Source organism: Psammomys obesus, unplaced genomic scaffold, assembly GCF_907164565.1.
Source record: "Psammomys obesus unplaced genomic scaffold, mPsaObe1.curated_primary_1811, whole genome shotgun sequence".
Classification (NCBI taxonomy): Eukaryota; Metazoa; Chordata; class Mammalia; order Rodentia; family Muridae; genus Psammomys; species Psammomys obesus.
The window spans coordinates 417,907-444,663 of NW_026594377.1; the positions used below are offsets into that span (position 1 = coordinate 417,907).

At 58.9% G+C, this 26,757-nt stretch overlaps 5 protein-coding genes across 7 annotated transcripts in view; 3 read left to right on the forward strand and 2 right to left on the reverse strand.

Moving 5' to 3' along the window:
• Positions 1-1,255: 1,255 nt before the first annotated feature.
• Pik3r2 (phosphoinositide-3-kinase regulatory subunit 2) lies at positions 1,256-9,869 on the forward strand. 2 transcript variants are annotated; one of them, XM_055618791.1, is made up of 16 exons: positions 1,256-1,368; positions 2,636-3,344; positions 5,387-5,479; positions 5,671-5,721; positions 5,804-5,935; positions 6,036-6,234; positions 6,783-6,868; positions 6,976-7,084; positions 7,162-7,260; positions 7,335-7,515; positions 7,602-7,727; positions 8,014-8,156; positions 8,275-8,451; positions 8,628-8,699; positions 8,837-9,007; positions 9,146-9,869. In XM_055618791.1, exons 2-16 carry the CDS (start codon positions 3,023-3,025, stop codon positions 9,351-9,353), a joined length of 2,169 nt encoding a protein of 722 aa, XP_055474766.1. In that variant the 5' UTR covers positions 1,256-1,368; positions 2,636-3,022; the 3' UTR covers positions 9,354-9,869. The 2 variants fall into 2 exon arrangements, with proteins under 2 accessions (XP_055474766.1, XP_055474767.1); XM_055618792.1 differs by lacking the exon at positions 1,256-1,368 and adding an exon at positions 1,970-2,151.
• Positions 9,870-10,094: 225 nt separating this feature from the next.
• Positions 10,095-15,146, forward strand: Ifi30 (IFI30 lysosomal thiol reductase). Its single transcript, XM_055618775.1, has 9 exons — positions 10,095-10,121; positions 10,974-11,111; positions 11,413-11,589; positions 12,841-13,023; positions 13,116-13,190; positions 13,270-13,362; positions 14,079-14,231; positions 14,750-14,803; positions 14,894-15,146. The coding sequence occupies exons 1-9, from the start codon at positions 10,095-10,097 to the stop codon at positions 14,957-14,959; spliced, it is 966 nt and encodes a 321-aa protein (XP_055474750.1). The 3' UTR covers positions 14,960-15,146.
• Positions 15,147-16,802: 1,656 nt separating this feature from the next.
• Mpv17l2 (MPV17 mitochondrial inner membrane protein like 2) lies at positions 16,803-19,313 on the forward strand. The gene is made up of 5 exons (XM_055618853.1): positions 16,803-17,021; positions 17,214-17,384; positions 18,571-18,647; positions 18,745-18,873; positions 18,959-19,313. Exons 1-5 carry the CDS (start codon positions 16,835-16,837, stop codon positions 18,995-18,997), a joined length of 603 nt encoding a protein of 200 aa, XP_055474828.1. The 5' UTR covers positions 16,803-16,834; the 3' UTR covers positions 18,998-19,313.
• A 38-nt stretch (positions 19,314-19,351) lies between these two features.
• Positions 19,352-23,129, reverse strand: Rab3a (RAB3A, member RAS oncogene family). The gene is made up of 5 exons (XM_055618852.1): positions 22,979-23,129; positions 21,785-22,012; positions 21,085-21,203; positions 20,381-20,505; positions 19,352-20,001 (listed from the first exon to the last, which is right to left on the reverse strand). The coding sequence occupies exons 2-5, from the start codon at positions 22,010-22,012 to the stop codon at positions 19,811-19,813; spliced, it is 663 nt and encodes a 220-aa protein (XP_055474827.1). The 5' UTR covers positions 22,979-23,129; the 3' UTR covers positions 19,352-19,810.
• A 2,455-nt stretch (positions 23,130-25,584) lies between these two features.
• Pde4c (phosphodiesterase 4C) overlaps positions 25,585-26,757 on the reverse strand; it is a 19,618-nt gene continuing 18,445 nt past the window's right edge. For both annotated transcript variants that reach the window (XM_055618730.1, XM_055618731.1), the window contains one exon: positions 25,585-26,757. This exon is cut by the window's right edge and continues 950 nt beyond it. The gene's annotated coding sequence lies outside the window, so the exon portion shown is untranslated.

The following is a 26,757-nucleotide window of genomic DNA, read 5'->3' on the forward strand; positions in this document are numbered from 1 at the left end:
TCAGTATCATCTGAGGTGGGTTTTGTAAACTGTATATGAGTTTGCTTAAACACTTAATCCAAGCCAGGCTGCATTCCAGCTACATAGCGGGCTGGGATCCAGACCAGATAATGGAGCAGAATATTATCTCTAAAAGTGTTTACTGGCATCGCCTGTACACCTGTAATCCTAAAACTGGGGTAGCTGAAGCAGGTGGGTCATGAGTTCAAATCCAGCCCGGGCTCATAAAAAGACCCAGTCTCAAAAAAATAGAGCTGAAAAGATGATGAGAATTACGAGCACTGGCTGTTCTTCCAGAGGACCAGGTTCAATTCTCACTACCTACATGGCGGCTTACAGACACCAGGTACTCACGTGGTGCACAGACACATGCAAGGAAAACAGTTACACACAAAAATAAGTTAAAAAAAAAAAAAAAGCTGGGCATGGTAACACTTGCCTTTAATGCCATCATACAGAGAGACCCTGTCTCAAGAAAAGGTAAAATTTAATGCATCGATTAGTCTGTGTTTCTATATTTTCCCTTAAAGGATATTTAATGTGTATGTGCACCACTTGCCTGCAAGTCCCAGAGACACCAGAAGAAGCCCCCCGCCCTCGCCTCATAATCGCCTTAGCCACGACCCCAACTGCCAGAGTCTGTCGCTATTTCCGGAAACAATCGAGGTTCCGGGCTTCGGCACTCCCGGAGACGCTTCGGCTGTTTCCGGACGCCCAGGGTTACCATGGGAACGCCTCCGTCCTCTAGTCCTTTCACAAGCGGCTTCTCTGTTGAGTTTGTGGCCGCCTAGTTCGTTCGGTGGAGCTGGACGTGCTCCGGCAACGTGCAGAAGCTGCCGGAGTGTCCGAGTGTCAACGCCCAACACCATATTTGAGAGCGGTTCTTTGCAGACACGCTACGCGGCCGTGCAGGGTCACAACTTCGTGAAAAACAAACTCGCTGTAGCACGTTCGGCCGTTTCCGGAATGGCTCAGGTTTCTCAGAACCCCGCTGAGTCTGCCAAATCCAGCTTCGGAGGGAACACGCTTCCGACCCTGCTAGCCCGGGAGCCCCAGGAGCGCTCTGGAATCGGCGGCGTTCGGCTGTTTCCGGCCACCCTCGGCTATCTCGTGGCAGACAACAGCCGACTATTCCCGCGGGAGTACATTCGGCTGTTTCCGGAAGCGTAACCGCGTGCCTCGGTCTTCGGGCTCCGTCTCTTGTGGGGAGCGGTGGAAGGACCGCCTTCCCGACCCGAATGCGCTCGGCTATTTCCGCCTAGGGGCGGGCCGGGCGGCTTGGAGCCGCGGCGACGGCGGCTGACGCAGGGATCCCGCGGCTGCGGCGACAGCGGCGGCAGTGGTGGTAGCGACAACGGCAGCAACTGGGTGAGTCGATGGCAGCAGCGGGGACATGAGGAGCTGGGATCTGCGCGGAACCCGGCTCCGAGCCGAGCCTGGGCTGGTGCAGCCTGCGGTCGGAGACGGGGTCTCCAAGGCCGGGAGGTCCCCTCCCGCACTGGGGCGGGGAGCGTCTGGGCACGACCCCGGGTCTGACCACTTCCGGCGTCCGGGGAGGGGGGTATTCGAGGTGCACGAGGGTCTAGCCGCTCGTGTGTGTAAGCAGGCGGACTATGTGTGCACCCTGGGCCCCACCTTTTGCATTGGGGGGGGTTCCGAGGCACCCCCCCCCCCCCAGCGTGTGCAGACGCGGGGGCGGGCGGACGGGGGGCCTTCTTAGGAGAGGCCTCTCTGACCGTCAGTTTCCCTACTTGTAACATGCAGGCCACAAGAGACCAGATAGTGTCACTCTGGGTCCCTGTGGCATGAAGCCTTGTGCCCCACAGGACACCTGCGTCTTGTCCCCAGATCTGGGGGTGAAGTCCAGACCCTCCCCTAAGTGCCTATTGGATGTCTCCTTTCTGAAAACCACTATGCATCCTAGGCAGGCGACTTCCACCATCAGGCCTTTGCAGGGACCAGTCTGTCTCTGCACTGTCCCCATGCAAGAACCTGTCACCCTCAGTCCCCCGGGAGGATCTACAGAGGACTGATCTGCAGGCTGGAATGGGGACCCAGGCTAGGACAGCTGGAGAGCGTGACTACACTGCAACCTGCCCTGGTGGTGGCCAGCTCTAGTCCCCATCCTCCTGTTGCACTAAAGTGCCCATGGTTGGTTCCTGACCCCTTCTCTTGCTCGCATCACCAGAAAGCCCTAGACTAAGGCAAGCCGGGGACACCCCTGGACCCTGTGTATCCGTCCGTCCCCTGCAGGGGAGCAGGGCTTCTTTTTCCCAGGCCACAGCTCTTGCAAGGCCATGTCCATTGCCCTGCTGGCTCAAACTCTTCTTGGGGTCCCTCCTTGGCCCGCAGGACACCATTCTTGCCCCTGAGTCTATTTGGCCATGTGGTCAGTGCCTTTGTTTCTGCTTGAGCTTGAACCTGGGTGCATCTGTACTTGGCTTCCTCTTTATCACTGGGGTCCTCCGGAGAGGTCTGAACCTGAGTTTCCTCATCCCTGGTGGGGACAGTGACACATTCAGCTCCAGCATCCCTGAAGGAAGGCTCTGAGTGTGCTCTCCACTACATGGAGACCAGCCCCAAGGTCACTGGGAAGTTCCAGCCTGGCTCACGCTGCCCTGTCCATGTCCTCTAGGCTGGCGTCCCTGCTGAGTATGGTAGCAGCCCGTGGTCTGGGTCTCCTCATCTGGTGTCAGGCACTTTCTGAAGATCCAGCAAGCTTGGATACCCACAGCTTGACTCATGACGGAGTGATCCACCTATCCCAGCCCAGCCATCTGATGGCGGATACCAGCTGAATGATCTGAGAGAACACCAGCGACATCCTCGCACAGGTGACTGAATGGTGGACTCTGTGATAAGTGGCTTTTGGTAATGGCCAGCTAGGCATGTGCGGCCCCTGAGGTCGCCCGTGACTTCGGAAGTAGAGATCTGCAAGCCTACCACAAGGCCTGTCCCAGCCCATGGGGCCTCTGGAGCCCCCGGGAGCCACGTGACTGTCCAGACACCCCCAGGCCCAGCCATGGCAGGGGCTGAGGGCTTCCAGTACAGGGCTGTGTACCCATTCCGCCGGGAGCGGCCTGAAGACCTGGAGCTGCTCCCTGGAGACCTCCTGGTGGTGAGCCGGGTGGCCCTGCAGGCCCTAGGCGTGGTGGACGGAGGGGAGCGCTGCCCACACACCGTGGGCTGGATGCCGGGCTTCAACGAGCGCACCCGGCAGCGAGGGGACTTCCCGGGAACCTATGTGGAGTTCCTAGGACCCGTGGCCCTGGCTCGACCAGGCCCTCGCCCACGAGGCCCCCGTCCTGTGCCTGCCAGGCCCGTGGATGGGCCCTCAGAGTCAGGTAAGAGACATCTGAGAAAGGAACCTGTGTCCTTAGACCTTCGGTCTGGCCTCGGTCTCTCCTCTCTCCAGTAAATTGGTGAAGTGTTGGGAAGGCCGGGAGGTTATTTCTGGAGTGCTTGTGTTGGGACACTGCTGTCAGTGAGCTCACCCCTAGAGACAGGTTCTGGCCAGGCTTCTTGTTCAGGAAGTGAGAATGTGTCACTCTGTGACAAGTGTGGTGAGGAGCTGAGGGCGCAGGCCCTCCAGACAGTGTGCACAGCTAGTGCAAAGGCCCTGAGGCATGGTCAGGAAGCAGCTGGCAGGGCTTGAAGAGCAGCACTTGGGAAGCTTGCAGAGACCTCTTGCAAGCAGCGGCCTGAGCCGATAGCCCTGTTCTTAGAGAAGGGGGATATGTGGCCTTGGCGTACAGAGAGTGGGAGGTGAGCACCCCACAAGCCTGTTGAGGACACTCAGGCAGCGATGTGGTGGCACAGGCCAGTAATCCTAGCATTGGGAAGGCTGAGGCAGGAGGATCATGGAGAGTTCGAGGGCTACGTGGCGAGAACCAGTGTGCAGTGCAAACAGTGCAGGCTGGAGCCCCTCACCCAGGGTGGATCTGCAGTGCAGCTGAGGCCTGGGAGGTTGGCTCGGGCCACGAAGCATCTGGCGTCCCTAGAGCCCAGGCCTGGCCCTGAGAGCTTCAGGGCCCCAGCCCATCCGGGCTCACAGCCAGAGCCTGTGGCTGCCCCAGTAACAGCCGCCTCCCTCCCTAGCCTGGCCAAGGTCCAGCCACCCCACATGCCCCACCTCCCCCTCAAACCTTAAGGGCTGCCTTCTGCAGCCTCAGTTTCTCCTAGCAGAGGGCCTGAAGAACCACCTGGAAGCTCTCAGGCAACTCCATCAACACTACCCTGTATCTCTTACGGGGGTGAGGGCCACTCCGGTGGGGCCTCCCCGTTTGGCACTGGGGTCTCTGGCTGTTATGCCCTCCCTCCCCTGCAGGCAGGGTGCTGCCCACCTCCTTTCCCCTCCTGCCGGTCTGGGGGGTTTGTTTCTTTTTTTTTTTATTTTCCATACAGCTGGGCCAGCTCCACTCCGAGAGGCCCCGCAGGCCCTGGCTTGCCTCTGCTGCGTGCCAGGGCGTCCCTGCCGAGGGCCAGAGCCAACCCAGATGGTAGGGGCAGGCAGAGCCTTGCTGAGGCGGACACCTGTGCACAAAAGGCCCTGCAGGGGAACCAGGCCCTCCTGGGAGGGGCCTGGGCCTGGAGGCTGCTCGGCTGGGGTGGGGAGGGTATGGAGCCAGGTGTGGGATGCCTTCCATCCCAAGACTGGAGAGGCCTAGGCCGGAGAACTGCTGCAGGAGTCTAGCCAGGGCTGCATAGTAGGATTCTGCTTCAGAGCCAAACCAAAGAACATGAGACTGGGTGGCCCAGACCTTTAAGCCTAGCAAACTGGGAAGCACGGCCAGGAGGATCTTTGTGAGTTGGGCCAGCCTGGTCTATATATTGCAACCCTGTCTCAAAAATAAAATCTGAAATGATTTTACTCTTCCCTTTGAAGTGTAAAGCCCAGAGGGTGAGCCATGCTCCCAGGTTTGCAGAGCCCGCCACATTAAAGCTAAAACCTGTCAAGTTTCAGTGGCTGCCACACAAAATCACTGCAAAGCCACGTGCACCTACATGGGTGTCAGAGGCCTGGCATTTGGAGTGGTGGATCGGGCTCCCTTCTTCCTCTGCCGGTTCCAGCCTAATGCAGAAACTCTCTTGCCACCTCTTTTGGTTTTCGAGGAAGGTCCTGTTTGGCCCAGACTGACACGGCATCCTCCTGCCTTCCACTTCTGAGTCGGGAGGGATGGATGTCCTCTCCCACATCTTGCACTCAGCTTCTGTTGGTGTGTCACGTTGTGACCAGTTTCTGGTCTTGTAGCTTCCTTGTGGAAAGCTTGAGAAATGATCTCCACTAACCAGCCCTCCCTGCAGCCCCAGGTTCCAAGCTGGGTGGCTGTGCTGAGTCCAGCAGGCCTGGAGGGCATGGGGCTCATGTCCTGACCCCTCCTTCTAGGCCTCACACTGGCAGACCTGGCCGAGCAGTTCTCGCCGCCTGACCCTGCTCCCCCCATTCTGGTGAGGCTGGTAGAAGCCGTTGAGCAAGCAGGTGAGTCCCAGCCTGACTGTGGTCCTAGCTTTCAGCTTGTTGGGGGTGGGGTTCATGTCTACCCAGGGCCCTCCTGGTCTCTGCGCAGGGGAGCCTGAGCCGGGGTGCTGTGGGTTTCCTTGTTCCCAGTGGAGGTGTCCTGGGCCCCGTGTGCCTTCCATCGGTTAGTCACGTGGGTACTCTTTCCCCAGGGCTGGACAGTGAATGCTACTGTAAGCCGGAGCTGCCCGCACCTCGGACAGGTCAGGGATTCGTCCTTTCTCTGGGGATGGGAGGGCAGCGCATTCACCAGGTTGGACTATGACGCCTGGCCTTCACTTGCAGACTGGTCCCTGAGTGACGTGGAGCAGTGGGACCGCACCTCCTTGTACGATGCTGTCAAGGGCTTCCTGCTGGCGCTGCCTACAGCCGTGGTGACACCTGAGGCCGCGACAGAGGCATACCGGGCGCTGCGGGGTAAAGCCTGGCAGGAGCAGGGTGGGCAGAGGACCAGGGAGTGGATGGTTGGGTGGTCACTGGACTGGCTGACCGGCCCTGGCCGCCTCTCTGCCTGCAGAGGCTGTGGGTCCAGTGGGGCCCGTGCTGGAACCCCCGACGCTGCCGCTGCACCAGGCGCTCACGCTGCGGTTCCTGCTGCAGCACCTGGGCCGAGTGGCCCGCAGAGCACCTGCGCCGGCCACAGCCGTTCGTGCACTGGCCAGTGTCTTCGGGCCTCTGCTGCTGCGCACGCCTCCACCAGGGGTCGATGCTGATGGGTGAGTGGGTGGGGGTTGAGACGGTGGAGTTTTGTGGGCGTGGTCATCTCAGTGGACTGGGGCCTGGGAATGATGGAAGAGGAAAAGTAGTTTCGGGATGGTGGGCCCCGTGAGACCCAAAGCCTTGGGGTCTTTAGGTGGGTGGGGCCAGGGAGAGTCTTTGTACCAAGAAAGCCCTGGTGCTGAGCCAAAGGGAGCCGGGCTGGGTGTGGCTCTGTGTGGGCGGGGCTCTTTCTGTGGGGCGGAGCCCTGCTGGGCGTGGGCGGGATAAGTACCCGGGCTCCAGAGGGGGGCGGGGAGCTGGAATAAGGGTGCTGCGAGCAGAGGGGAGAGTCAGGCCTGCAGGTCCCGCCCACACCGCGCTTCCTCATCGTTTCTCACGGTGAGAGCATGTGGAGCACCTCCTGCACACGCCTCGCCACACCTGTCCTCCCACACTGCCAGCTGTTGTCCTCCGCACCTGCCATCCAGACTCCACACACACATTCGGGATGGAGGAGTGATGCAGCTGTCACTCCCAGGCCTTGACCTTTCCCACTTGCCCCTAGGAGTGAGCCTGCTCGGGACTTGCCCCTGCTGCTCCTGGAGAGGCTGGTGCAGGAGCAGGTGGACGAGCAGGACGCCGCACCCCCAGGTGACAGCCCTTGCCCCTGACCAGCGCTCCCTGGCGGGCGGGTCCGCGGCACAAGCCCTCCCTGTTCGGTTGCAGCAGAGTGCCACTTGGTGCCTTTCTGTCCCCAGCACTGCCACCAAAGCCGCCCAAGGCCAAGCTGGCCCCCACAGCCGTGGCCAATGGAGGGAGCCCACCTTCACTTCAGGACGCCGAGTGGTACTGGGGGGACATCTCCAGGTAGGTCTGCGGCAGCAGGGGAAGGTGGGCTGTGGGGGGGGCGGCACTCGGGAGTGGCTCCACGCCTGTGTCCCCAGGGAAGAGGTGAATGAGCGGCTCCGGGATACCCCTGACGGCACCTTCTTGGTCCGAGATGCATCCAGCAAGATCCAGGGAGAGTACACGCTCACCCTCAGGTAGGACCGCCCAGAAGTGGGGGACACAGATTGGGGGCCCTCCCACGATGCTGACCCCACTCTCTGGCACACAGGAAAGGCGGGAACAACAAGCTGATCAAAGTCTTCCACCGGGACGGCCACTATGGCTTCTCGGAGCCCCTCACCTTCTGCTCTGTGGTAGAGCTCATCTCCCACTACCGCCACGAGTCACTGGCCCAATACAACGCCAAGCTAGACACGCGCCTCCTCTATCCTGTGTCCAAGTACCAGCAGGTGCGTCCTGCGCACGGCCCAGCGTGGTCTTTGAGCCGGGTCTGGGTTCAGGAGGGAAAGCACTGATGGTGTCTCCTGGGCTCCAGGACCAGGTGGTGAAGGAGGACAGCGTCGAGGCCGTGGGTGCCCAGCTCAAGGTCTACCACCAGCAGTACCAGGACAAGAGCCGAGAGTACGACCAGCTGTATGAGGAGTACACCCGGACCTCGCAGGTACCCGTCTCTGCACACGGAGGGCTGCGGTGCGGACGGGGGGGGGGGGCCGTGCCAGCCTCGCCCGTCCCCACCCAGCACTTGGTGCTGGACACCATTCTCCCAGTGCTGCTCAGGGGTGCAGGTTCTGGGGTTCACAGAAAAGGGTGTGAAGGAAGGAGGAGTGTGGAGAGGGCTGTAGGCTGTGGAGGAGTTGGCCCAGTGAAGTGGCCAGAGCAGTCCCCTCCGCTGCTGCTGAGGGCTTTAGAAAAGTCCGCGACCTGCTGAACTTGGCCCCCTCCCCCAGGAGCTCCAGATGAAGCGCACAGCCATAGAGGCCTTCAACGAGACCATCAAGATCTTCGAGGAACAGGGCCAGACACAGGAAAAGTGTAGCAAGGAGTATTTGGAGCGCTTCCGGCGAGAGGGCAATGAGAAGGAGATGCAGAGGTGCGTGGCCCAGGGCGGGAGGGAAAGGAAAGCAGCAGGGCTTCCACCAACGAGGTCTGTGATCAGTGGGAACTGGCTTTGGAGGGTGCATAGGAGTTCACCGTGATCCTCCCCTTAGGATCCTGCTGAACTCTGAGAGGCTCAAGTCTCGGATTGCGGAGATCCATGAGAGCCGCACGAAGCTGGAGCAGGACCTGCGGGCGCAGGCCTCAGACAACCGTGAGATTGACAAGCGCATGAACAGCCTCAAGCCCGACCTCATGCAGCTGCGCAAGATCCGGGACCAGTACCTTGTGTGAGTACTTCTGCACTCCTGCTCCTTCGCACCAGGGGGCGCCCGCGTGCACCACTGCAGCCCTGGCAAGGCCCCTTCTGGCCGCCAGAGACACTGCACTCGGAACCCACAGGAATGGGGTGGGGAGGGCTGGCCTCAGTAGTCCCTGCACAGGCTCACCACCTTTCCCCTGTCAGGTGGCTCACCCAGAAAGGTGCCCGACAGAGGAAGATCAACGAGTGGCTGGGAATCAAGAACGAGACTGAGGAGTGAGTGGCTCGCTGCAGGGACAAGGAGGACTGGGAGGGGAGGGGGCGCTTGCTTTGGGATGTGGAGGATGAGTGAGAGCTCTCCAGGCAGTGGCGCCTGTGAGTGACCAGGTCCCCATCCCTGCCGCACCCCACAGCCAGTATTCACTGATGGAGGATGAGGACGCTCTCCCCCACCACGAGGAGCGCACGTGGTACGTGGGCAAGATCAACCGCACCCAGGCAGAGGAGATGCTGAGCGGCAAGCGGGACGGGACCTTCCTCATCCGGGAGAGCAGCCAGCGGGGCTGTTACGCGTGCTCCGTGGTGTGAGTGCTGGGTTGGGTGTGGGTCGTTCCTGAGCAAGGCTGAGCACCCACCGTGTGCTCGGCCCTGCTCAGGCTGGCACGGAGGAGGGGTGGAAGGCAGGCATGGCCTCCCCACTGAGCTGCCTCCCGGCCACGCAGGGTGGACGGCGACACGAAGCACTGCGTCATCTACCGCACGGCCACTGGCTTCGGCTTCGCGGAGCCCTACAACCTCTACGGGTCCCTGAAGGAGCTGGTGCTGCACTACCAGCACGCGTCCCTCGTGCAGCACAACGACGCGCTCACCGTCACCCTCGCGCACCCCGTGCGTGCCCCTGGGCCCGGCCCACCACCCACCGCCCGCTGAGCCGCACCCCACCTCGCCTGCCTCCCTGGCTGTGCCCGTCTCCGAACCCCCTCCCCCGGTGAACACTCGCAGGAGGCCGACCTCCCTCTGTGCCTGCCATGTTTACAGAGGCTGCTGGGCCACCAGCCCGGGCGCCCCCGGTCTTTAAGCCATAGCCCCCGGGTCAGGAAGGAACTGCGCTGGGTGGTTTCCAGGAACTCGGGCCTGCACATTCGGGGCCGGGCGGGACCCGCCCCGCGGACCCCAACTTCCCCACTTAAGGTTGAAGTGAAACCAGCCACGGGGTTTACCCCGAAGCTGCCAAGAAGCCCCCCCCCCCCCCCCCAAGGCAGAATTGGAACTCTGGCCCCTGCCCAGGCCCTTTGGTGTTCTCCCAACTGTGCAATCACCTCTTTGGGACAAGGGCCCTGGTGTGTCCCTGAGCCTGGACCCCACACCTGCCCAGGGCTAAAGGGCACCAGGTTTTTTCGGTACGTTTATTGATACAAATATGAAACATTGTACCTGTCAACTTTGTACCTGTCTGCTGAGTGTCTTTGGGACCAAAGGTGTAAGCTGCACACTCTGGCTTATGGAGCCCACGGCCCTGCCCTAGACCCTTTGCATAGGGACCCAAGACCCACCAACAGCCCTTCTTGGTGCCCCAGCTCCAGGCTGCTCTTAAATCACACCCACGCAGTACCCAACTTCCTCATCGGGAAGAGCGGTGTCACCAACTCATGCCACGCAGACGGGTGTCTCATGTCCCTAGTCTCCCTGAGCAGCAAGGTGAGGCCATGCTCAGGCCCTTCGAGCCCTCTGCCCCAGGGCCTGTGCTCATTCGCAAAACTTAAAGCCTAATAGCCCTGCCTTGGGGTGGGAACACATCAGGGTGGCACCCAGGAGTACTCGCTTCGAGCTCCCACCCCAGCCTTCACCAGCCTGAGTCCTGTCAGTCCTCCCAGGGCCCTGGCTGAGCAGTGCAGGAATGGACGGGCCGGTCTCTGACCAAGTTCCTCTGCTGGCTTTTTGGGTCTCGTGGCCCTGGAGATTGTCCAGGCAGCATCCTGTGAATGACCTAAGAGAAAGGCCGGCTTGTGAGAGCACAGCCTGGGGTGCTGAGGCGGAAGAATCGATAGCTTTTGTTGGCTGCAGAAAGACAATGCTTGGAAACTCAAGTTACCAAGGCTGGGCCTGGCTCAGGGGTAGAGCCTAGAATTCCCCAGTGAGGAGCTGGGCCTGGCTCAGGTGGTCTCGGTTCAGCACGTGGAGTTCTGGAAGACCAAGCCTTGTTTAGAACAGATTCCCGCAGCTGTTCTGTCCCCTTGAGCTCTGGAACTTGGAATCACCATCCTGTAAGCAGCCAGGGTCTGCCCCCGCCTGAGCTTCAGTTACAGGCGGGCTGGAGTTTTTCCTGCTGCAGCTGCTCTCTGGCCTGACACTGCCCTTGGGTACCGGTGTTCGGTTTTCATCCTGACTCCGTGCAGAGGCTCTGGTCCCAGTCTAATCACCGATGACCCTTTCCTGGAAGCTTTAGCTTCAGACTGTCACTTGTGCCCCATTTTGTAGAAGGGGAAACCGCAGCAGATGGGAAGAGGCAGGGTGCTGAAGTCCAGACACATCCCGCCCTCCCTCATCTAGCGGCTCCCCAGTGTCCAGGAACTGCCCCTTCAGTTGCTGTGGAAAGTGACCCTGGCCGAGCTGGCTTCTGAGCTGTCGTCTAGCCTGAATCAGCGGAGGTGGGGGACCTGCCCTGGCCTGGGGTTGTGGGGACAGAAGGTAGTAATGAGGGTGTCAGTCCCCCACCTCCGATGAGCTAGCGGGAAGAACATGAGGACTGGGCCTCCTGTCTTCAAAGAAGTCAGTGTCCTGAGTCCTCCCCCCAACCCCCGAGTCCCTGATTCAAAAGCCCCACCTGATGGGACAGGCGGAGGGTGGGAGGCTGGGCAGGGCCCTGTGGCCTGGTAATCTGGGGCCCCAACACCTGGCTGGGGTGGAGCCTGAAAGAAAGGAAGCCCAAGGTTGGAGGAAGCCTGGGAGGGGCGTGGTCTCGGGGGGCGGGGCCTCGGCTTGCTTAAAGTCTCCCGCCGCCAAGGCTAGGACAGCCATCCTGCCAGCCTTTTCCTCCATGGCCGGGCCCCGGTCTCCGCTCCTGCCATTCCTGCCCCTTCTGCTGCTGCTGATTCCATTTGAGGTCCCCAGAGCAGCCAGAGCGTCCCCACTGCAAGCATCCTCCGAGGGCTCAGCCGCCTGCAAGGTAGGGGTCACGACGTAGGAACCTAGGGTCAGGGGCCCGCCAGTCCGTCAGCGCAGGCGACATCTTAGCACTCCGCGGCGCTCGCTTCGGCAGCACGTATCCTAAACTTGGAACGATACAGAGAATCACCATCTGTACTCGGGAACTCATTAGTACTCCGGGAACTCATTCGGGGAACCAGGCTTCCCGGGGAACGCCGTCACGCCCAGGGTCGCTACCCCCGCTCCAGCTCCTGGGCACTGGCACCTCGGCCACGTCGTTTCGCAGCTATCGCCTGCCCGCCTCACCTGAGCAAAATTTATCAGCCACCTGTGGTGTAGGTCTGAGCCAAGAGCGAGGGCTGGAGAGGGGGCGGTCCGGTGGCTTCTGCTCAAGACTTGTTGAGCCACTGGCCGGCTTCCACCCTCACGCAATTCTTGTCGCTTATTGTGTGGGTTCCGCCGAAGAAGGGAGGGCTGCTGTGCTTCTGACAGAGCACACGCATGCCCCGCACGCAGAGCGCCTTGCTCAGACCTGGAACACCCTTCCCCAGAACCGGAAGTCTCTGCGTGCTGTAGGCACCCATGTGTCTAGTCAGACCAGGGGAAGTTCCTCTGGGTCCCTGGAGAGAAAAAATAAATAGAGGCAAGTAGGTGAAAGGCATTGGTGCAAAATTACAAAAAAAAAAAAATAAAATAAAATAAAACAAAACCCAAGCAAGCGAGCATTCAGCTTCAGGGTGTGCCTCCAGACAGGGTTGAGAGCAGCAGCTAGATAGACCCATAGCTTCCTCTTTTTTTTTCCTTTCTTTCTTGTTTTCCTGAGGCTTTGGTTTTTGGGGGGTCAGGGTCTCACTGTGTAGCTACGACTGCCCTAGAACTCACTAAATAGACGAAGCTGGTCTCGAATTCCTGCCTCTGCCTCCCGAGTGCTAGAAATATATATGTCCTAGTGCTTACTGAATGTGGTCAAGGACTGTGCATTCACCGAACGCCTACTATTTGAGAGCTTGCCAGGTTCCGTTTTACAGATAAACTGTGATTGCGGAACACAATCTAGACTCCAGAAAGCCACAGAGGGCCCGGGGCGTGGCGCAGCAGGAAGACCGCTCAGGAGCATGCACAAAGAAACCCCTGGGTCTGGTTCCCAGTGCTACAAGGCGGAACCAACCATAAGTGTTCAGCGTGGGGCTGCCCTCTGCAGGGGCGGCCGAGCTCAGGAGACCCTGAGATAACCAGGTCACGCCTCACCTGATACCTCTCTTCTCTTCAGGCCCACAACCTGTGCCTGTTCGGGCCGCGCCCGTTGCCCTCTGCACCTCCCGTCAATGTCAGCCTCTATTATGAGTCCCTGTGTGGAGCCTGTCGCTACTTCCTGGTCCGAAATCTGTTTCCGACCTGGCTGATGGTTATGGAAATCATCAATGTCACCCTGGTGCCCTACGGGAACGCACAGGTGCTTGGGAGGTAGGGAAAATGAGGCAGGAGGCCACCGGGAACGGTCTGCCTTGTCACCTATGCTCACCAAGACCAATTGGTGCCTTACAGGAGAGAAATGTCAGCGGCACGTGGGAGTTCACATGTCAACACGGGGAGCTGGAGTGCAGACTGAACAAAGTGGAGGTGAGCTGGAGTATGGACCGGCTGTGGAGGAGAGCGGGGCGGGCTACCCTCTCCTGACCATCCCTGCCTGCCTCTCCAGGCCTGCCTGCTGGACAAGCTAGAAAAGGAGGTGGCTTTCGTAACCATCGCCTGTATGGAGGAGATGGAGGACATGGAGAAGAAACTGGGACTGGTAAACTGTGGAGTGAGACTGAGCAGCCGGGCCCCACCCTGAGCCACGCCCCCAGCCCCTCACTGGGTTATTTCTAGGCTAAGGCCCCACCCCTGAGTCACGCCCCCAGCCTCTCACTGCGGGATTTCTAGGCTAAGGCCCCACCCTGAGCCACGCTCTCAGCCCATCACTTGGGGATTTCTAGGCAAGGAAGACACTGAGCAGGGCCCTGACCCTGGGAGCTTCCATGTCTGTATGGGAAAACCGCAGGTCTCTGAGCAGAACCTGGGATCTTCAGTATGTGTGGACACAGGACACTGCTGACAGGAGATAAGCCAAGCTGCTCCTGCTTCCCAGGGCACTGTGGGAAATAACTCCCAATCGCACCCACGGCTTCCCAGACACGAGGCCTCCCAGCCTTGCAGAGCCTGTGGGGCACTCCAGACTCTGCTCCGTTGGTGGGGCAGGAGAGTGAAGGAGGGAAAGAGCAGGAAGGGTGTTGGCAGCAGAGCGATGAGCGTGTGCGAAGGCGCTGAGGTAATGAGGTACCAGGGGGCAGAGGCTGCAGATCCAGCGCTACAGGGAGGCGAGCGCACCCTTTAGCCTCAGCTTCAGGAACCTCCACCCTGGCGCAGCGAGTGCCCCGCCTGTTGGTGGGGAGGGGAGAGGCCTGCCGGGGCACGCGGGCACTGATGGAGAACAGGGGGACCGAGCTGCGCCGTCCTCCCCGCTCGCAGTGCCTGCAGCTGTACGCTCCCGAGGTGTCAACAGAGAGCATCCTGGAGTGTGCCGCCGGGGAGCGGGGCACACAGCTCATGCACGCCAACGCCCAGCTCACCGACGCCCTGCAGCCGCCCCATCAGTACGTGCCCTGGGTCCTGGTCAATGAGGTAAGAGCGCCCCAGCCAGGCCGACGGCGCTGCCTGGGCCCGTGTAAAAGGCTGAGCACTGTGGCATATTCCCAGCAGAAAGTGTTTAGAAACACCTGCTGCTTCTGCGACGATCTGGGTTCGATTCCAGCACCTACCTCGTGACTCACAGCCTGTACTTCAGTTCTGGGGCTCCACGCCCTCTTCTGGCCTCCATGGGAAGTGCATGAACTTGGTGCACCTTACACATGAACTAAGATAAATAAATCTAAAATTAATATTTTAATTAGAAAAGACTCCAAAGGGGGGGACCAAACAGAGAAAAGAATACAAAAAGAAAGCAAAATAACAAAGACACCCCATATTGAGCTCTTAACTCACACAACAGTCTTTGTGTCCTGAGGCTCCCTATGAGGGCGACAGTCCACGAGACTGCCCGGAGCAGTCAGCGATCCCTCAGCTTCCGCACTCCCATGCTGAGCTGCCAGGCGCCTGTGTGCTACCCGGCTGTGCTTAACTGCTTCTCCTGCGGTTTGCAGAAACCTTTGAAGGACACCAGCCAGCTCCTGAGCTCTGTCTGTCAGTTGTACCAGGTAAACAGACAAGAATCATGGTTCAGCAGGGGTGCTGGGGGGGGGTCTGTGAATGTGGCCACTACTCCTAGCCTTTTACCCCCTCTCCAGGGAGTGGAGAAGCCAGACATCTGCTCCTCCGTGGCCGACCCCCCTAGGGAGGTCTGCTATAAGTGAAGGGCCTTGCCCCAGGAAAAAGCCCAGCTGCTCAGCCTTCAAGAGATGCCGTCCATCCACGAGAAATCTGTACACACCCCACAAAACCCAGACTCAAAAGCCCTCCTCATAATCAAGAATCTTGCCTTATTTCCAATGGTGCTAAATTTAAGTTCACTGGATAAATCATCTAGATTACTGTGGCTGATTTACTTTTCCTGGAGTTTGAGTTTCTGTTTTGTATATAATGTGGAGCTGCAGCCCAGGGCTCTGCGCATGCTCAACACACACTCAAGACCCTGGAATTCAAGCTTGTCTAAAAAGCCAGCCGGTGCTGGTCTCTGTGAGTTACGTTTTCATTGTGTGACAAAACACAGAAGCAACTTAAGAAGGAAGGGCCCGAGAGGGCTCATCTGTGTGCAGACTCCGGGCAGGAGCCGGAGGTCACATTGAACTCACAGTCCGGAAGCGGGCAGATGAGTTCTGACGTTCCGCCCACTTTCTCCTTTTTATGTGTTTGTTCTTGTTTTTCAAGACAGGGTTTCTCTCTGTAGATCAGGCTGGCCTCAGACTCACAGAGACCCGCCTGCCTCGGCCTCTGGAGTGCTGGGATCGCGGATGTGCTGCCCGCCACATTCGCCTCCTCAAGTCCACACCAGCGGTTCTCAACCTGCAGGTCGCGAACCCTTTGGGAGTTGAATATCAGATATTTACATTACAATTCCTAACAGCAGCGAAGTCACAGCTCTGCAGTGGCGATCACAATAATTTTATGGTTGGGGCAGCACAGCATGAGGGTTGTAGGCTAGGAGAATGGCCTCGCCAGGGGGCTGGTCGGCAAGGTGGCTGGAGATTCTGCCTGACTAACGGTGTGATCTTCACACCTTCAGATGCCAAGGCTCCGCCCAGAAAATGCAGACCCCCCCCCCAAAAAAAAAAAAGAAAATGCAGACCCAAACCTATCTCTAGTTTAATAAGTCAGATGGACCAGGGGGAGGAATGAGGGCGTGTGAGTTAAAGGTCTATACGACACACATTTTAGAACTGGGTTTTGAAGAGTGAGTAGTAGTTCCTTAGCCAGATCACGAATTCACAGATTCATCCCTTGCTCTGTACACACTGGACCTACAGAAATCATGGTGCAAGGGAGAGCAGGATGTGTTCACTGCAGGACGAAATTAGCCCTTTTCAGGAAAGGGCTGAGGGGGAGGGCGGGGGCTGGACTCCCAGGCTGCACATCTGAGAACAGGGACGCCCTGTGACACAAAGAAAAGAGGGAGAGGATGTTTGTTTTTGCAGCGACACAAAGTTGCTGTGAGGAGATCAATACATGAACTCCTCCTCATTCTTCCAAGCCCAGGCGTGTGATACGGCGGTGCGGGCAGCCCTCACACGCTGCGCTCCGCCGCTCAGGCCCAACACGTCAACACGGCCTGGGCTACACGAGAGCCGGTGTCCCGGAGCGGCCGGAGCGGCTTCGCTGGCCACCGGAAGGTCACGCCAAGGTCAGCAGCTGCGCGGACGCTCCTTGCCCCGCCCACTCCCGCGAGGCGTTGTGGGTCTGGGGCCAGACGCCGAGGGCTCCAGCTTGGCGGATTGGCCGCTGCGCTCCGGGGCGGGCACCGCGGGAGCCCGCGATACTCAGGCGCGCTTGCCATTGGTCTTCTGAAAACAAACCCAGGGCGGGGAAGGCGACGCAGGATTTCGTGTCGGGCGTGAACGAGGAAGTGGAGCGCTTGAGGGCGATTGGTCCCTGCCCGCGAGAGGCGGGGTTCTGAGGCTATGATTGGTCGGTGTCGAGCAAGGCGGTTCTGCGGCGAGGCCTGTGATTGGCTCACGCGGGGACCCATCCGGCGCACCGGCGACCGTGGCTTCCGGGTGTCGCTGTCGGCGGCAATGGCTCCGGGCAGCTGGCACTGGGCTCGGAAGGCGCTGGCCGCGGGCCGGCCTCTGTTCCAGGGCCGCGCGCTGCTCGTCACCAACACGCTGGGCTGCGGCACGCTCATGGCCGCGGGTGACGGCGCGCGACAGGCCTGGGAGGTGCGTGCGCGGCCGGAGCAGAGATTCAGCGCGCGGCGCTCAGGTAAGAGGGCCGGGTTCGCGGACCAGATGGACCCGCCAGTCACCCGAGGGACCTGTCGGTCACCCAGGGGGGTCCCCATTCTGTGGGACCTGTCGGTCACCCAGGGGGGGCACCCACTTCATGCGACCTGTCAGTCACCCTGGGGACCGGGCACCCCATCCGGAGGCTCTGCCTGACTCGCACTGTTCGCAGCCAGCATGTTCGCGGTGGGCTGCAGCATGGGCCCCTTCCTGCACTTTTGGTACCTGTGGCTGGACCGCCTCCTCCCTGCCTCGGGCCTGCGAAGCCTCCCGAGCGTGATGAAGAAGGTCCTGGTGGATCAGACGGTAGCATCTCCGGTACTGGGCGTTTGGTACTTTCTGGGTAAGGAACGGCCGGGACTTGGCCTTCAGAGCCTGGACGGTGCTCAGGAATTCTGACAGGGTCTTTTCTTTTTAATTTTGTTTTTGTTTTCTTTTTCAAAACAGGATCTCACTGTGTAGCCCGAGCTGGCCTCAGAGATCCTCCTGCCTCAGCCTCCCAGCTGCTGGAACTAAAGGTGTGAGCTGCCGCGCCCAGCAGGACACTTCATTATTTCTGGCTTTGCCTTGTTCTGTTCGGAGGTGCCATATACCCAGGCTGCCCTGAATTTGCTACCAACTGGGCAATAGCCCACTTCCATGCTCACCATTTTGAGATGGCCTCGCCATGTAGCTCCAGCTGGCCTGAACAGCTCTATGTAGACCAGGCTGGCTGTGCACACAAAGAGACGTGCCTGCCTTTGCCTTCCCAGTGCTGGGATTAATGCTGGCCACCTCGCCGGACTTTCTAAAATCTGACTGAAAGCCTGGAGCAGAAAGGGTTTAATTTAGCTACAGCTATGGAGAATCAAGGCAGGAACTTCACATAGCTAGTAACAGACAGCAAGAGAGAGAGCTGCACAGGTGCTCATTTGAACTCAGCCTTTACCCTGCCAAGGACCCTGGCTCTCCCTCACATCAGTTAATTAGACAGCCTGTACAAGAATGCCACAGGCTGACGCGTTCCTGTGCAGGCCCTGAGACTCATGTCATCCAGGCTGAGTCAAGTTGACATTTAAAGCTGACTGTGTAACCCTGGCTAGCACAGACTTGTGGCAATCCTGCCTCGGCCCCCATGGGCTGAGATTACAATCGTATTATGTTTTTATGTTCCCTTTTGGAGGGTATCCCTACAATAGGGACAAACCCTTAAGGAGCCTGTGGGAAAAGTCATAGTGGCAAGGACGGTGCCTGAGGGGCTTGGGGTAGCCTGGGTCCAGACGTGTAGTACCACCTGCAGGAGACTGAACCCTGAGGGATAGTAGGTGGGACTGAGGCGGGATTCACGGGCGAGATGGTCCCTGAGGTTCTGGAAGGAATATGGGCTCATGACCTCTTAAAGCATAGGCAGACGTGGTTTTATAAGTAGCTCAGGTTCCCTGACCTGTCCTAGTGCTGTGCCCGGGACACTGTCACTCAGCCTACTGACAGTCCGCTTCCCCACCCCACCTCTGCCTTGCAACCAACTCAGCATTCACTTATCTTCTCAGGCCTTGGCAGCCTGGAGGGCCAGACGCTGGAGGAGAGCTGCCAGGAGCTGAGGGCCAAATTCTGGGACTTCTACAAGGTGGGCGTGCCCATGGTCCTCCCTTGTGGCCCCACCTACTCTCTTAGCCCCGCCCTTCTGGCTGCCCCGACCTCACAGCGGACCCTTGTTCTCACAGGCTGACTGGTGCGTGTGGCCCGCTGCCCAGCTGGTGAATTTCCTCTTCATCCCTTCACATTTTCGAGTCACCTATATCAATGGGCTGACACTGGGCTGGGACACATACCTGTCCTACCTCAAGTACTGGGTGAGCTCAGCCCTGGGGAAGAGGGGCTGGGGGCGGAGCACGGGTCCGGCCTGTGCCTGGGTGACTGACCCTCTGCTGCACACAGGCCCCCGAACCACTCCCAACTCCAGGCTGCACGAGCTGAGCAGATGAGTAGAGGGACAGATGCCCTCCCATGCAGGTCCAAGCATCCAAAACCCAGGCTGGCCCTTCAAGTCCGCCCCGGAGGAGACTCAGTTTCCCCATGTGGAACAGCTGCCAGCAGCCGCTGTCAGTCCCCAGGCTTTCACTGGAACCATGAAGTTGTCAACCTGGAATGTGTTATCTACTGGACGACCCAGGGCCAAAACCAAGGACATGCCACATGGCCTTGGAATGGATGGGGTCTGGTTTGGCCTCAGAAATCGTGATGTGAGGCAGAGCACTGGTGTGGAAATTTCATTAAATTCTCTTTATCACAAGGATTGCCGTGTGGGGCAGCTGCAGGGGCTGGCAGGGGTCAGCAAGGTCCGTTTGCTTTATTGAACTGTGTAGTATTCGTAAGTTCTAGGGAAGTGGGGGCACGTTTGACACGACGTCAGAACAGGTTGGGGGGTATCACAAAGTAGTGAGTAGATCCCCACATCCCATCTACCCCAAAGAGAGAGCATACGGCAGCAGGCCCAGGCAGGCAGGGTGCCAGCCTGTCCACCCAGCGGTGCCACCCCCTCCCATCGGCCCACCAGCCTGCTGCAGAGTGACAACTGGTCCCTTCACATCTGACAACTTGGATGGGGTGGTTTACAAAAACAAAACTGGGGGGTAAAAGGAGCGGTGACCACGACACCACAGCAGAGCAGGTGGGGCTTGTAGAGGGTGGGCACGGGGGCGTCAGGGCACATCCTCAATAAATAAATAAATAGCTATGATAATAAATAGGGTGAGGGGTGGGAGAGGTGCCCCTGGCGGGGGTGGGGGCTCAGCAGGCGCAGTCCTGGTGAGGAGGTGCCTGCTGGTCGCTGAGCTGCGGGCCCTGCTTGGCGCCCGTGACCGCCGGGTCGGCAGTGTCCAGCGACTCGGACATCTTCTCGCAGATCACGTCCACCAGGCGCTCGAAGGTCTGCTTGACATTGATGTTGTCCTTGGCGCTGGCTTCGAAGAACTCGAAGCCTGCGGGGGGGATGGAGGAGCTGTGGGGCCACTCCCGGTGCGGAGACACCCCCTACGCCCGCCACCCTGCCCTGCTCCACAGTCCCTTTCCAGAGCCGCCCAGGGCGCGCTTCCCTCCCTCAGGGTCACACACCCTGTGGTCAGCACGTGGCCACATTTCCGCTAGAGGGCAATGGTGCTCCACTGGCTGCACAGACTTCAGTGTGCCCTGAGAGGCTGGCTATACTGCCCCTCCTTCCACCGCAGGCATGTGGTGCCCACTGCAGCCAGCCTTCTCTTCTAGTTCAGAAACTTGTTCCTGGGCCAGACACCGCTAAGTCCATCAGGGCCCATGTGGCTGCCGGTCTAGCCTGATGAGGGCCACCTTGCGCATACTCACCCAGGTGGTCAGCCAGCTGCCGGCCACGCTCTGACGATACCACTCGCTCATCCTCCATATCACACTTGTTTCCCACCAGGAGCACCTGGGCATTGTCCCATGAGTAAGTTTTAATCTGAGTCGACCTGCGGGAGACAGCAAGAGGCTGAGGAGGAAGTTGGAGGACCCAGGCCTCTCCCCAAGTCCCTGGGTCTAGCCCTTGAAAGAGAACCCCCTTTCTTCAGGCCCCTCCACCCTCCTGCCTCAGCCTCCCAAAGGCTGGGATGGTGTCCGTGTCCACTGAGTGCTGGGCTGGGACCTGAGTAATTAGTTGGTAGTCCTGCGGCCGGAATCCAGGCTCTCACCATAGGCAGGCGCTTGGCCAGGCGCCATCTCACACAAGTAAGCTCTGCTTCCTGAGTACTTGGGACCACAGCCCTGACCTACCAGTGCCTGGGTGGACAGAGCATTTAAATGCTAACATAGACGAGCCCTTGTGTAGCTTGCTGGTCACTTTGTGTTTCTTCCACAGCCCCAAGCCTTGGACACAGCCCATCTAGCCTGTCCCACCCAACTCCTGTTCTTTGTGTTTTGAATGTGCCGGAGATGAAGTCAAGGCTTTGTCTGGGCCAGGCCGGCACTCTCCCAACTGAGCTAGGAGGACCCCACCGACTGAGCCACAAAGATCTGAGACTCTCTCGTTCTCTGAGCGCATGGCTGCTCACCAGTCCTGCACTGCATTGAAGGACTCCTCGTTGGTGATGTCATACATTAGGATGAAGCCCATGGCACCCCGGTAATAGGCTGTAGTGATGGTGCGGTACCGCTCCTGCCCTGCTGTGTCCTGGGGAAAGTCAGGGTGTCAGGAGCTCCCAGCAGCCCTCTGAGGAAGTGTGTTCAAGGGTTGTCCAAGCAGCCCCTTTGAAGCTCAGGGACAGAGGGTCAGGAGAAGCGGTCTGGGTGGTCGCTACAAAACCATTCACTCAACACACATATACTGGGTACTGCCTAAATGCCCTGTGCCACACTCTGTGCCAGAAGTGGGGACTCACAGGACTAGCAAGAAAACAGGGGACTCGAGGTGTGTGGCGGGTGGCTGCAGCACACACCTTTAATCCCGATAGAGGCACTATTTAACACCCACAGACCCTCTGCAGGATCTCGGTGTTCCAGCCCAGCCTGGACAGAGTCCAGGACAGCCAGGGCCATATAGAAAGATCCAGTCTCAAACTCCCCTCCCCCCGAAAAAATCAAAATATTCATAAGTAACCCTGGATGGGAAGCCTGTCTTCCTGGCAATGGTGGAGCAAGATCGGAGCTTGGGTGTCCCCAGCCTCCAGCTTCCTTTTCACACAGTGTGGGCCTTGAGAACATCGGGGTGCCTGAGCCCCACCCCTTACACAGCAGGCCTCTGGCCCCACAAACCCATATCTGCAGCTTGATCCTCTTGTCGTTGCGGTAGATGGTTTTGACCTTGAAGTCTATACCCACGGTGCTGACGAAGGCTGGTGTGAAGGAGTCGTCTGCGTAGCGGAAGAGGAAGGAGGTTTTACCCACGCTGCTGTTCCCAATGATCAGGATCTTGAACATGTAGTCGAAGTTCTGGTCGGAGGACTCCTTCTGCCCATAGCGCGAGTCTGTGGCTGAGGCCATCTGCGGGGGCGGGGCACAGAGGGCCTGAGGAGGACCACACAGGATGGGCGAGTGGGGAGCACCCTGGTTCCACCAGGACCCCAATGTCACATGGGCCCCCCAGCACAGACAGGGCTGTGACCTTGACAGGCCCAAGGTTTCAAGGAGGCTATGAAGGGGACACCCCTGAAGCGCCCTGGCAAGCCAGACCCCCTTGCATCCTGAAGGAATGAGGCCAACGCCACCTTCTCATCCGTCTTCATTACCCTAGAGACCCACGAGGGAGCATGAGCACGCGCGGATCCCCGGTTCTCCCTTATATTCCTCTCCTGGAAGAACTTGGGCCCAGACATAGCCGCGTCACGTGACAAACACAGGTTCACGTGCACAAAATCCCTCGCGCGCGCGTGCATGTACATGCACCGAGGCATCCAGCGCGGGCAGCCCCAAGCCCCTGCCCTGGACGCAAAAGAGTGGGAGAAGGAGAAACACGCAAACACGCGTGGTGTGTGCAAGCCCATGCGAACGCACAGCTCCCTGCACCCATCACGACTGCAGCAGCCAGTGTCCGCGTGCGCACCTGGCCATCGCCCAGGACACCCCTAGCACGAGCATGGCTCCACATGCGAGTGAGCGCACACCTGAACTCAGACCCACGGCACGCGCACCATGCGCGCACAAGGTTCCACGAGCGTGCATGGGGCGCGTCCTGAGGTCACGCGAGCCTAGCCATGCCCAGCGGGCGCGCACACGCGTGTTCACCCACGAGAACGAGCACGCACAAGCCTCCCGCAAGCCAGGCCTTCCCCTCCCCCTTTGTCGCAGAGCCGGGCCCCAGCAGCCGGGTTAATGGTGAAGGGTGTGGGGTGCGGGACGAGGAACCTCAAATGCGAAACCCACAACCCCTACACCGGAGTCGCCCTCCCCCCGCCCCCGCGCCTGCCAATCAAGAGGGCTCAGCGGTGCGCGGCCCTGGGCTGCGCTCACCTTGCCGGTTCCGAGCTGAGACAGCGCTGGCGGCGGCGACCCTGCTGACGGCGCTGGTGACCGGGCCCCAGGAGCGGCTGCGGGGCTGCAGGCGGCGGCGGAGGCTCGGGCCCCTGCAGTCCTCGCTGACGTCCTGCAAATCTGGGGGCGGGACTTTCTATGCAAACGAGGCTGTGACGATAGAGGGCGGGGCCGCACTGCAGCTGCGGAGCTCCACTGGCCTGCGTAGGCCCGGAGGGGCGGGTCCTGGAGAGGCACGGTTGGTGGAGCCCTGGGAAGCAGGAAGGTTTCATTGGCTGGGGCTCTCGAGTGACAGATCCTACATCCAATTAGCACTCGCATACGCAATGTGCGGCCCAGCGGGGCTGCCAGGTCTTTGAAGTCGGGAGAGGCTGAGGCCAGGAACCAGCCCAGGCTCGGAATTTACAGTAGCAATAACTAGCTCTGGTTTAGGAACGTGCCATACCGTTCCGGACAGCAACCAGGAGCTTGGGGGTTTTTTTGAGAAAGGATCTCATGTGGCAGGCTGGCCTCGAATTTCTCAAGTATCAGAGGCTGCACCTCACAAGTTTGGGATGACAGGCTTACACTCCACTTACTACATTTTAGGGCTCAAAAGACCCATTAATGGAAAGTGTTTTTGTTTTGTTTTCTTGTTTGTTGAGAAACGGTTTCTCTGTGTAGCGTTGGCTGTCCTAGACTTGCTTTGTAAACCAGGCTGGCCTCGAACTCACAGAAATCCTCCTGCCTCTGCCTCCCAGAGCACCAGGATTACAGACTTGCGCCACTGTGCCCGGCAAAAACAGTTTTTAATCCCAGCACTTGGAAGGCAGATAGAGGCGGACCTTTGTGAATTCAAAGCCAGCCTGGTCCATACAGAGAGTTCCAGGACAGCCAGGGCTACAGTCAAACCTTGTTTCAAAAACAAACAGAGACAGGAGGAGGAGTTACAAACACACAAACACACTGGGAGCAAGGGGACTTAGGGCAGAGCTGTGGAGGACCGGCCCTACACTCAGGTTTCTGGGCTGCAATAAGAATAGGGTCAAGAGAGCACCACCAAGCAAGGAGTACTGTAAATTTCTTTCACCTTCATGCTTGACATGTCAGGAAGGGGTCTTCCTTGCCTACAAAATGAGTTCTGGGCCAACCTGGGCTATCTACTTCCCTCTCCGGATTAAAAAAAACAACAAAATAAAACAAAAGCAGCTGGACTAAGGAGGCTGGAGAGCTGGCTCTGGGCCCTGGGCATGCACACACATACCCGAGGCAGGACACTCAGAAACAATCAGGGAACTAAGTCAGCCGGTGGTGGCACACCCTTAATCGCCGCGCTCAGGAGGCAGGGGAGGGCAGATCTCTGAGTTAGAGGCCACCTGGTCTGCAGAGAAACCCTCTTCCAAAAGAGAGAGAAAGAACTCTCTTTTTTAACGTGCTGAGGATATATATTGTCTTAGTTTGCTGAGGGACCTGCATAGCAGCGCGAAGCCCTGAATTAGAACCCGGCCTCCTGCCTGCTCATTCCGGCAAGAGGAGGAAAGCAGGGGGAACAGAAGTACAAGGTCATCCCCAGTTACGGGGCGTCTCGACACCAGCTTGATCCACATAAAACCCTGTCTCAAAGAAATAAGGGAAAAGAAAGGATCGGACGAGTCCCCAAAGAACCCCTTGCTTCCTGCGCACTTAAGACTCCGAAGTGTCCTGACCCCAAGTCTTCCAAAACTGCAACGAAAGACCCAAGAGTGGGAGAAGGTTTGAGAGCAGACCCCGCAAGCCCTTCACGGTGTGGACCCTGGGGCCAGGCGACCCTGTGTCCCGGGAAGCTGGGTGCAGAAATGCAGACTTCCGTGCACGACGCATTCCTGCAAATCTGCCAGCCAAAGTGGGACTCCCAGGCTGTCCTTTGTCCCTGCCGGGGCGCCCCGGGAGGGACCCCAGCGCCTGCATCCCCGCAGGAAGCAGTGCCGGGGAAGAAGCCTGGCCTGGTTTATAGACCGCCTCACCAGCTGCGGAGGCGAGGAGGGACCAGAATAACTTGTCGCCTGGATGCCGCCCCCGCCAGAAGCCTGCGAGCTGCGCGAGCTCCGCCCGTTCCTGGGCGCCAGTTTTCCCGCTCTCCCGCCCGCACCAGGGAGCGCGCACGGGATGGGGGTGCAGAGAAGCGACCATCTCCGTCTTATACCACTCTGGTGGAACTCGGGCTTGAGGGCAGGGAGTGCAGGAGAAGCCAGGTGCGCCCCTAACCTGGGTTCTGTTTATGCCTAAGGGATATGGTCAGGCAAGGACCATCCGCCTCCACCGCTGGGCTGTGGCTGCGAGTACAGTGCTTGGAGCTCAGTTGATGGCAAGGGGTACGTGGAAGGCTGAGGCAGGAGTGTCCGCTTGTCAACATCCTGGACCACAAAGTGAGTCCAGGATGGAAACCTTTAATCCCAGCAGCACATGGAGATCTCTGAGTTCGAAGCCAGCCCTGTCTACATACGGAGGACAGCCAGGGCCACACAGAGACTATTTTAAAAAACCTAAGTGTGTGTTAAGGGCCTAGGAAAACGAACCCAGAGACAGAAGAGCAGGAACCGAGGGAAACAGCACGAGTATCTGCCACATCTTTTTAAAGTCATTCTCTTTATTTGTGTGGGGTGTGGGGTGTCAGAGGACAAGCTGGGGAGTCAGTCTCCCCTGCTACCATGACAGTCCTAGACTTGGCAACAAGTGCCGTGTTGAGCCATCTTGCTGGCTCAAAGGTTTCTTTTCTTTATAAATGTGTATGGCTTCCAAAGTTTCCCACAGTGTTTAACAGGAAATCTCAGTCACCGCTTAAAACATCTGGAAGGGAGAAGGAAACGTTCCAGTGTGTGACCCCAGATGGCTTTTTGTGGCTCCGGGGGAGGAACAGCTGGAATCATAATATTTACAGAGGAAGTGGCCTGCCACCCTGAGCCTCCCGGCTCTTTGGAGGCTGTGGTGGGAGGCAGGGTTACAGGCCCAGAGGGAACAGGGGAGGAGAGGGACTAGCCCCATGACGCACGCCTGTCACCTCAGCCAAGCACTTGGAAGGCGAAAGCAAGAAAAACCACTTTAGTGTCATCCCGGCTGCACAGAAAGCTCCACCTCAGGACTTGAGACCCTGAGACCTTGTGGGCAGGGAAGCAGGCACGCTGCCTGGCAGCACTAGGAGCCAGTACCCACTCTGCCCAGAAGCTGTGAGAAGGCACGAAACGGTTCAGGTCTCAGTCTCCCCACAAGTGAATGAGGATGGCAAGGGTTAGTCTGTTTTTGCCATGCTAGAAGTGAGCTCAAAGCTGTGCACGTGTGACCAGAGCCCACGCCAGCCCTTCCCCAGAGGACTGCAGGGAAAGGCTCCACCAGAGCACGTCCCTAGCCCCTCTTTCTTATTTATTTATTTACTTATTTATTGACCATTTTGGATTTTTCAGACAGGGTTTCCGTGTAGCTCTGACTGTCCTGCAACTTGCTCTGTAGAACAGGCTGGCCTTGAACTCTGAGATCCTCCTGCTTCTGCCTCCTGTGTGCTGGGATTAAAGGTCTGTACCACCAGGCCTGGCCCTCTTTCCTTTCCATTTCTGTCCGTGCTGCCTAGCCTGGACCAGCCTGTGGCCTCACTCCCCGCCTGCCCCCCCTGAGCGATTGAGCGAGTCTGGGGACCCCCTGGGGAGTGCACCTCAGCCGACTAGCACACTGGTTTGGGGACCCCTGGGGAGTGCACCTCAGCCGACTAGCACACTGGTTTGGGGACCCCTGGGGAGTGCACCTCAGCC

Excerpts from the sequence above, each read along its gene's own strand:
- Pik3r2 (XM_055618791.1), top strand. The coding sequence starts at position 3,023 with ATGGCAGGGGCTGAGGGCTTCCAGTACAGGGCTGTGTACCCATTCCGC. Across the intron at positions 7,728-8,013 it reads AGTACACCCGGACCTCGCAG|GAGCTCCAGATGAAGCGCAC; the intron begins GTACCCGTCTCT and ends CCCCTCCCCCAG. Across the intron at positions 9,008-9,145 it reads TGTTACGCGTGCTCCGTGGT|GGTGGACGGCGACACGAAGC; the intron begins GTGAGTGCTGGG and ends CCGGCCACGCAG.
- Ifi30 (XM_055618775.1), top strand. The coding sequence starts at position 10,095 with ATGTCCCTAGTCTCCCTGAGCAGCAAG. Across the intron at positions 13,024-13,115 it reads TGCCCTACGGGAACGCACAG|GAGAGAAATGTCAGCGGCAC; the intron begins GTGCTTGGGAGG and ends GGTGCCTTACAG. Across the intron at positions 13,191-13,269 it reads GCAGACTGAACAAAGTGGAG|GCCTGCCTGCTGGACAAGCT; the intron begins GTGAGCTGGAGT and ends CTGCCTCTCCAG.
- Mpv17l2 (XM_055618853.1), top strand. The coding sequence starts at position 16,835 with ATGGCTCCGGGCAGCTGGCACTGGGCTCGGAAGGCGCTGGCCGCGGGC. Across the intron at positions 17,022-17,213 it reads ATTCAGCGCGCGGCGCTCAG|CCAGCATGTTCGCGGTGGGC; the intron begins GTAAGAGGGCCG and ends CACTGTTCGCAG. Across the intron at positions 17,385-18,570 it reads GGGCGTTTGGTACTTTCTGG|GCCTTGGCAGCCTGGAGGGC; the intron begins GTAAGGAACGGC and ends TTATCTTCTCAG.
- Rab3a (XM_055618852.1), bottom strand. The coding sequence starts at position 22,012 with ATGGCCTCAGCCACAGACTCGCGCTATGGGCAGAAGGAGTCCTCCGAC. Across the intron at positions 21,204-21,784 it reads GGATCAAGCTGCAGATATGG|GACACAGCAGGGCAGGAGCG; the intron begins GTTTGTGGGGCC and ends GACTTTCCCCAG. Across the intron at positions 20,506-21,084 it reads TTCAATGCAGTGCAGGACTG|GTCGACTCAGATTAAAACTT; the intron begins GTGAGCAGCCAT and ends TGTCTCCCGCAG.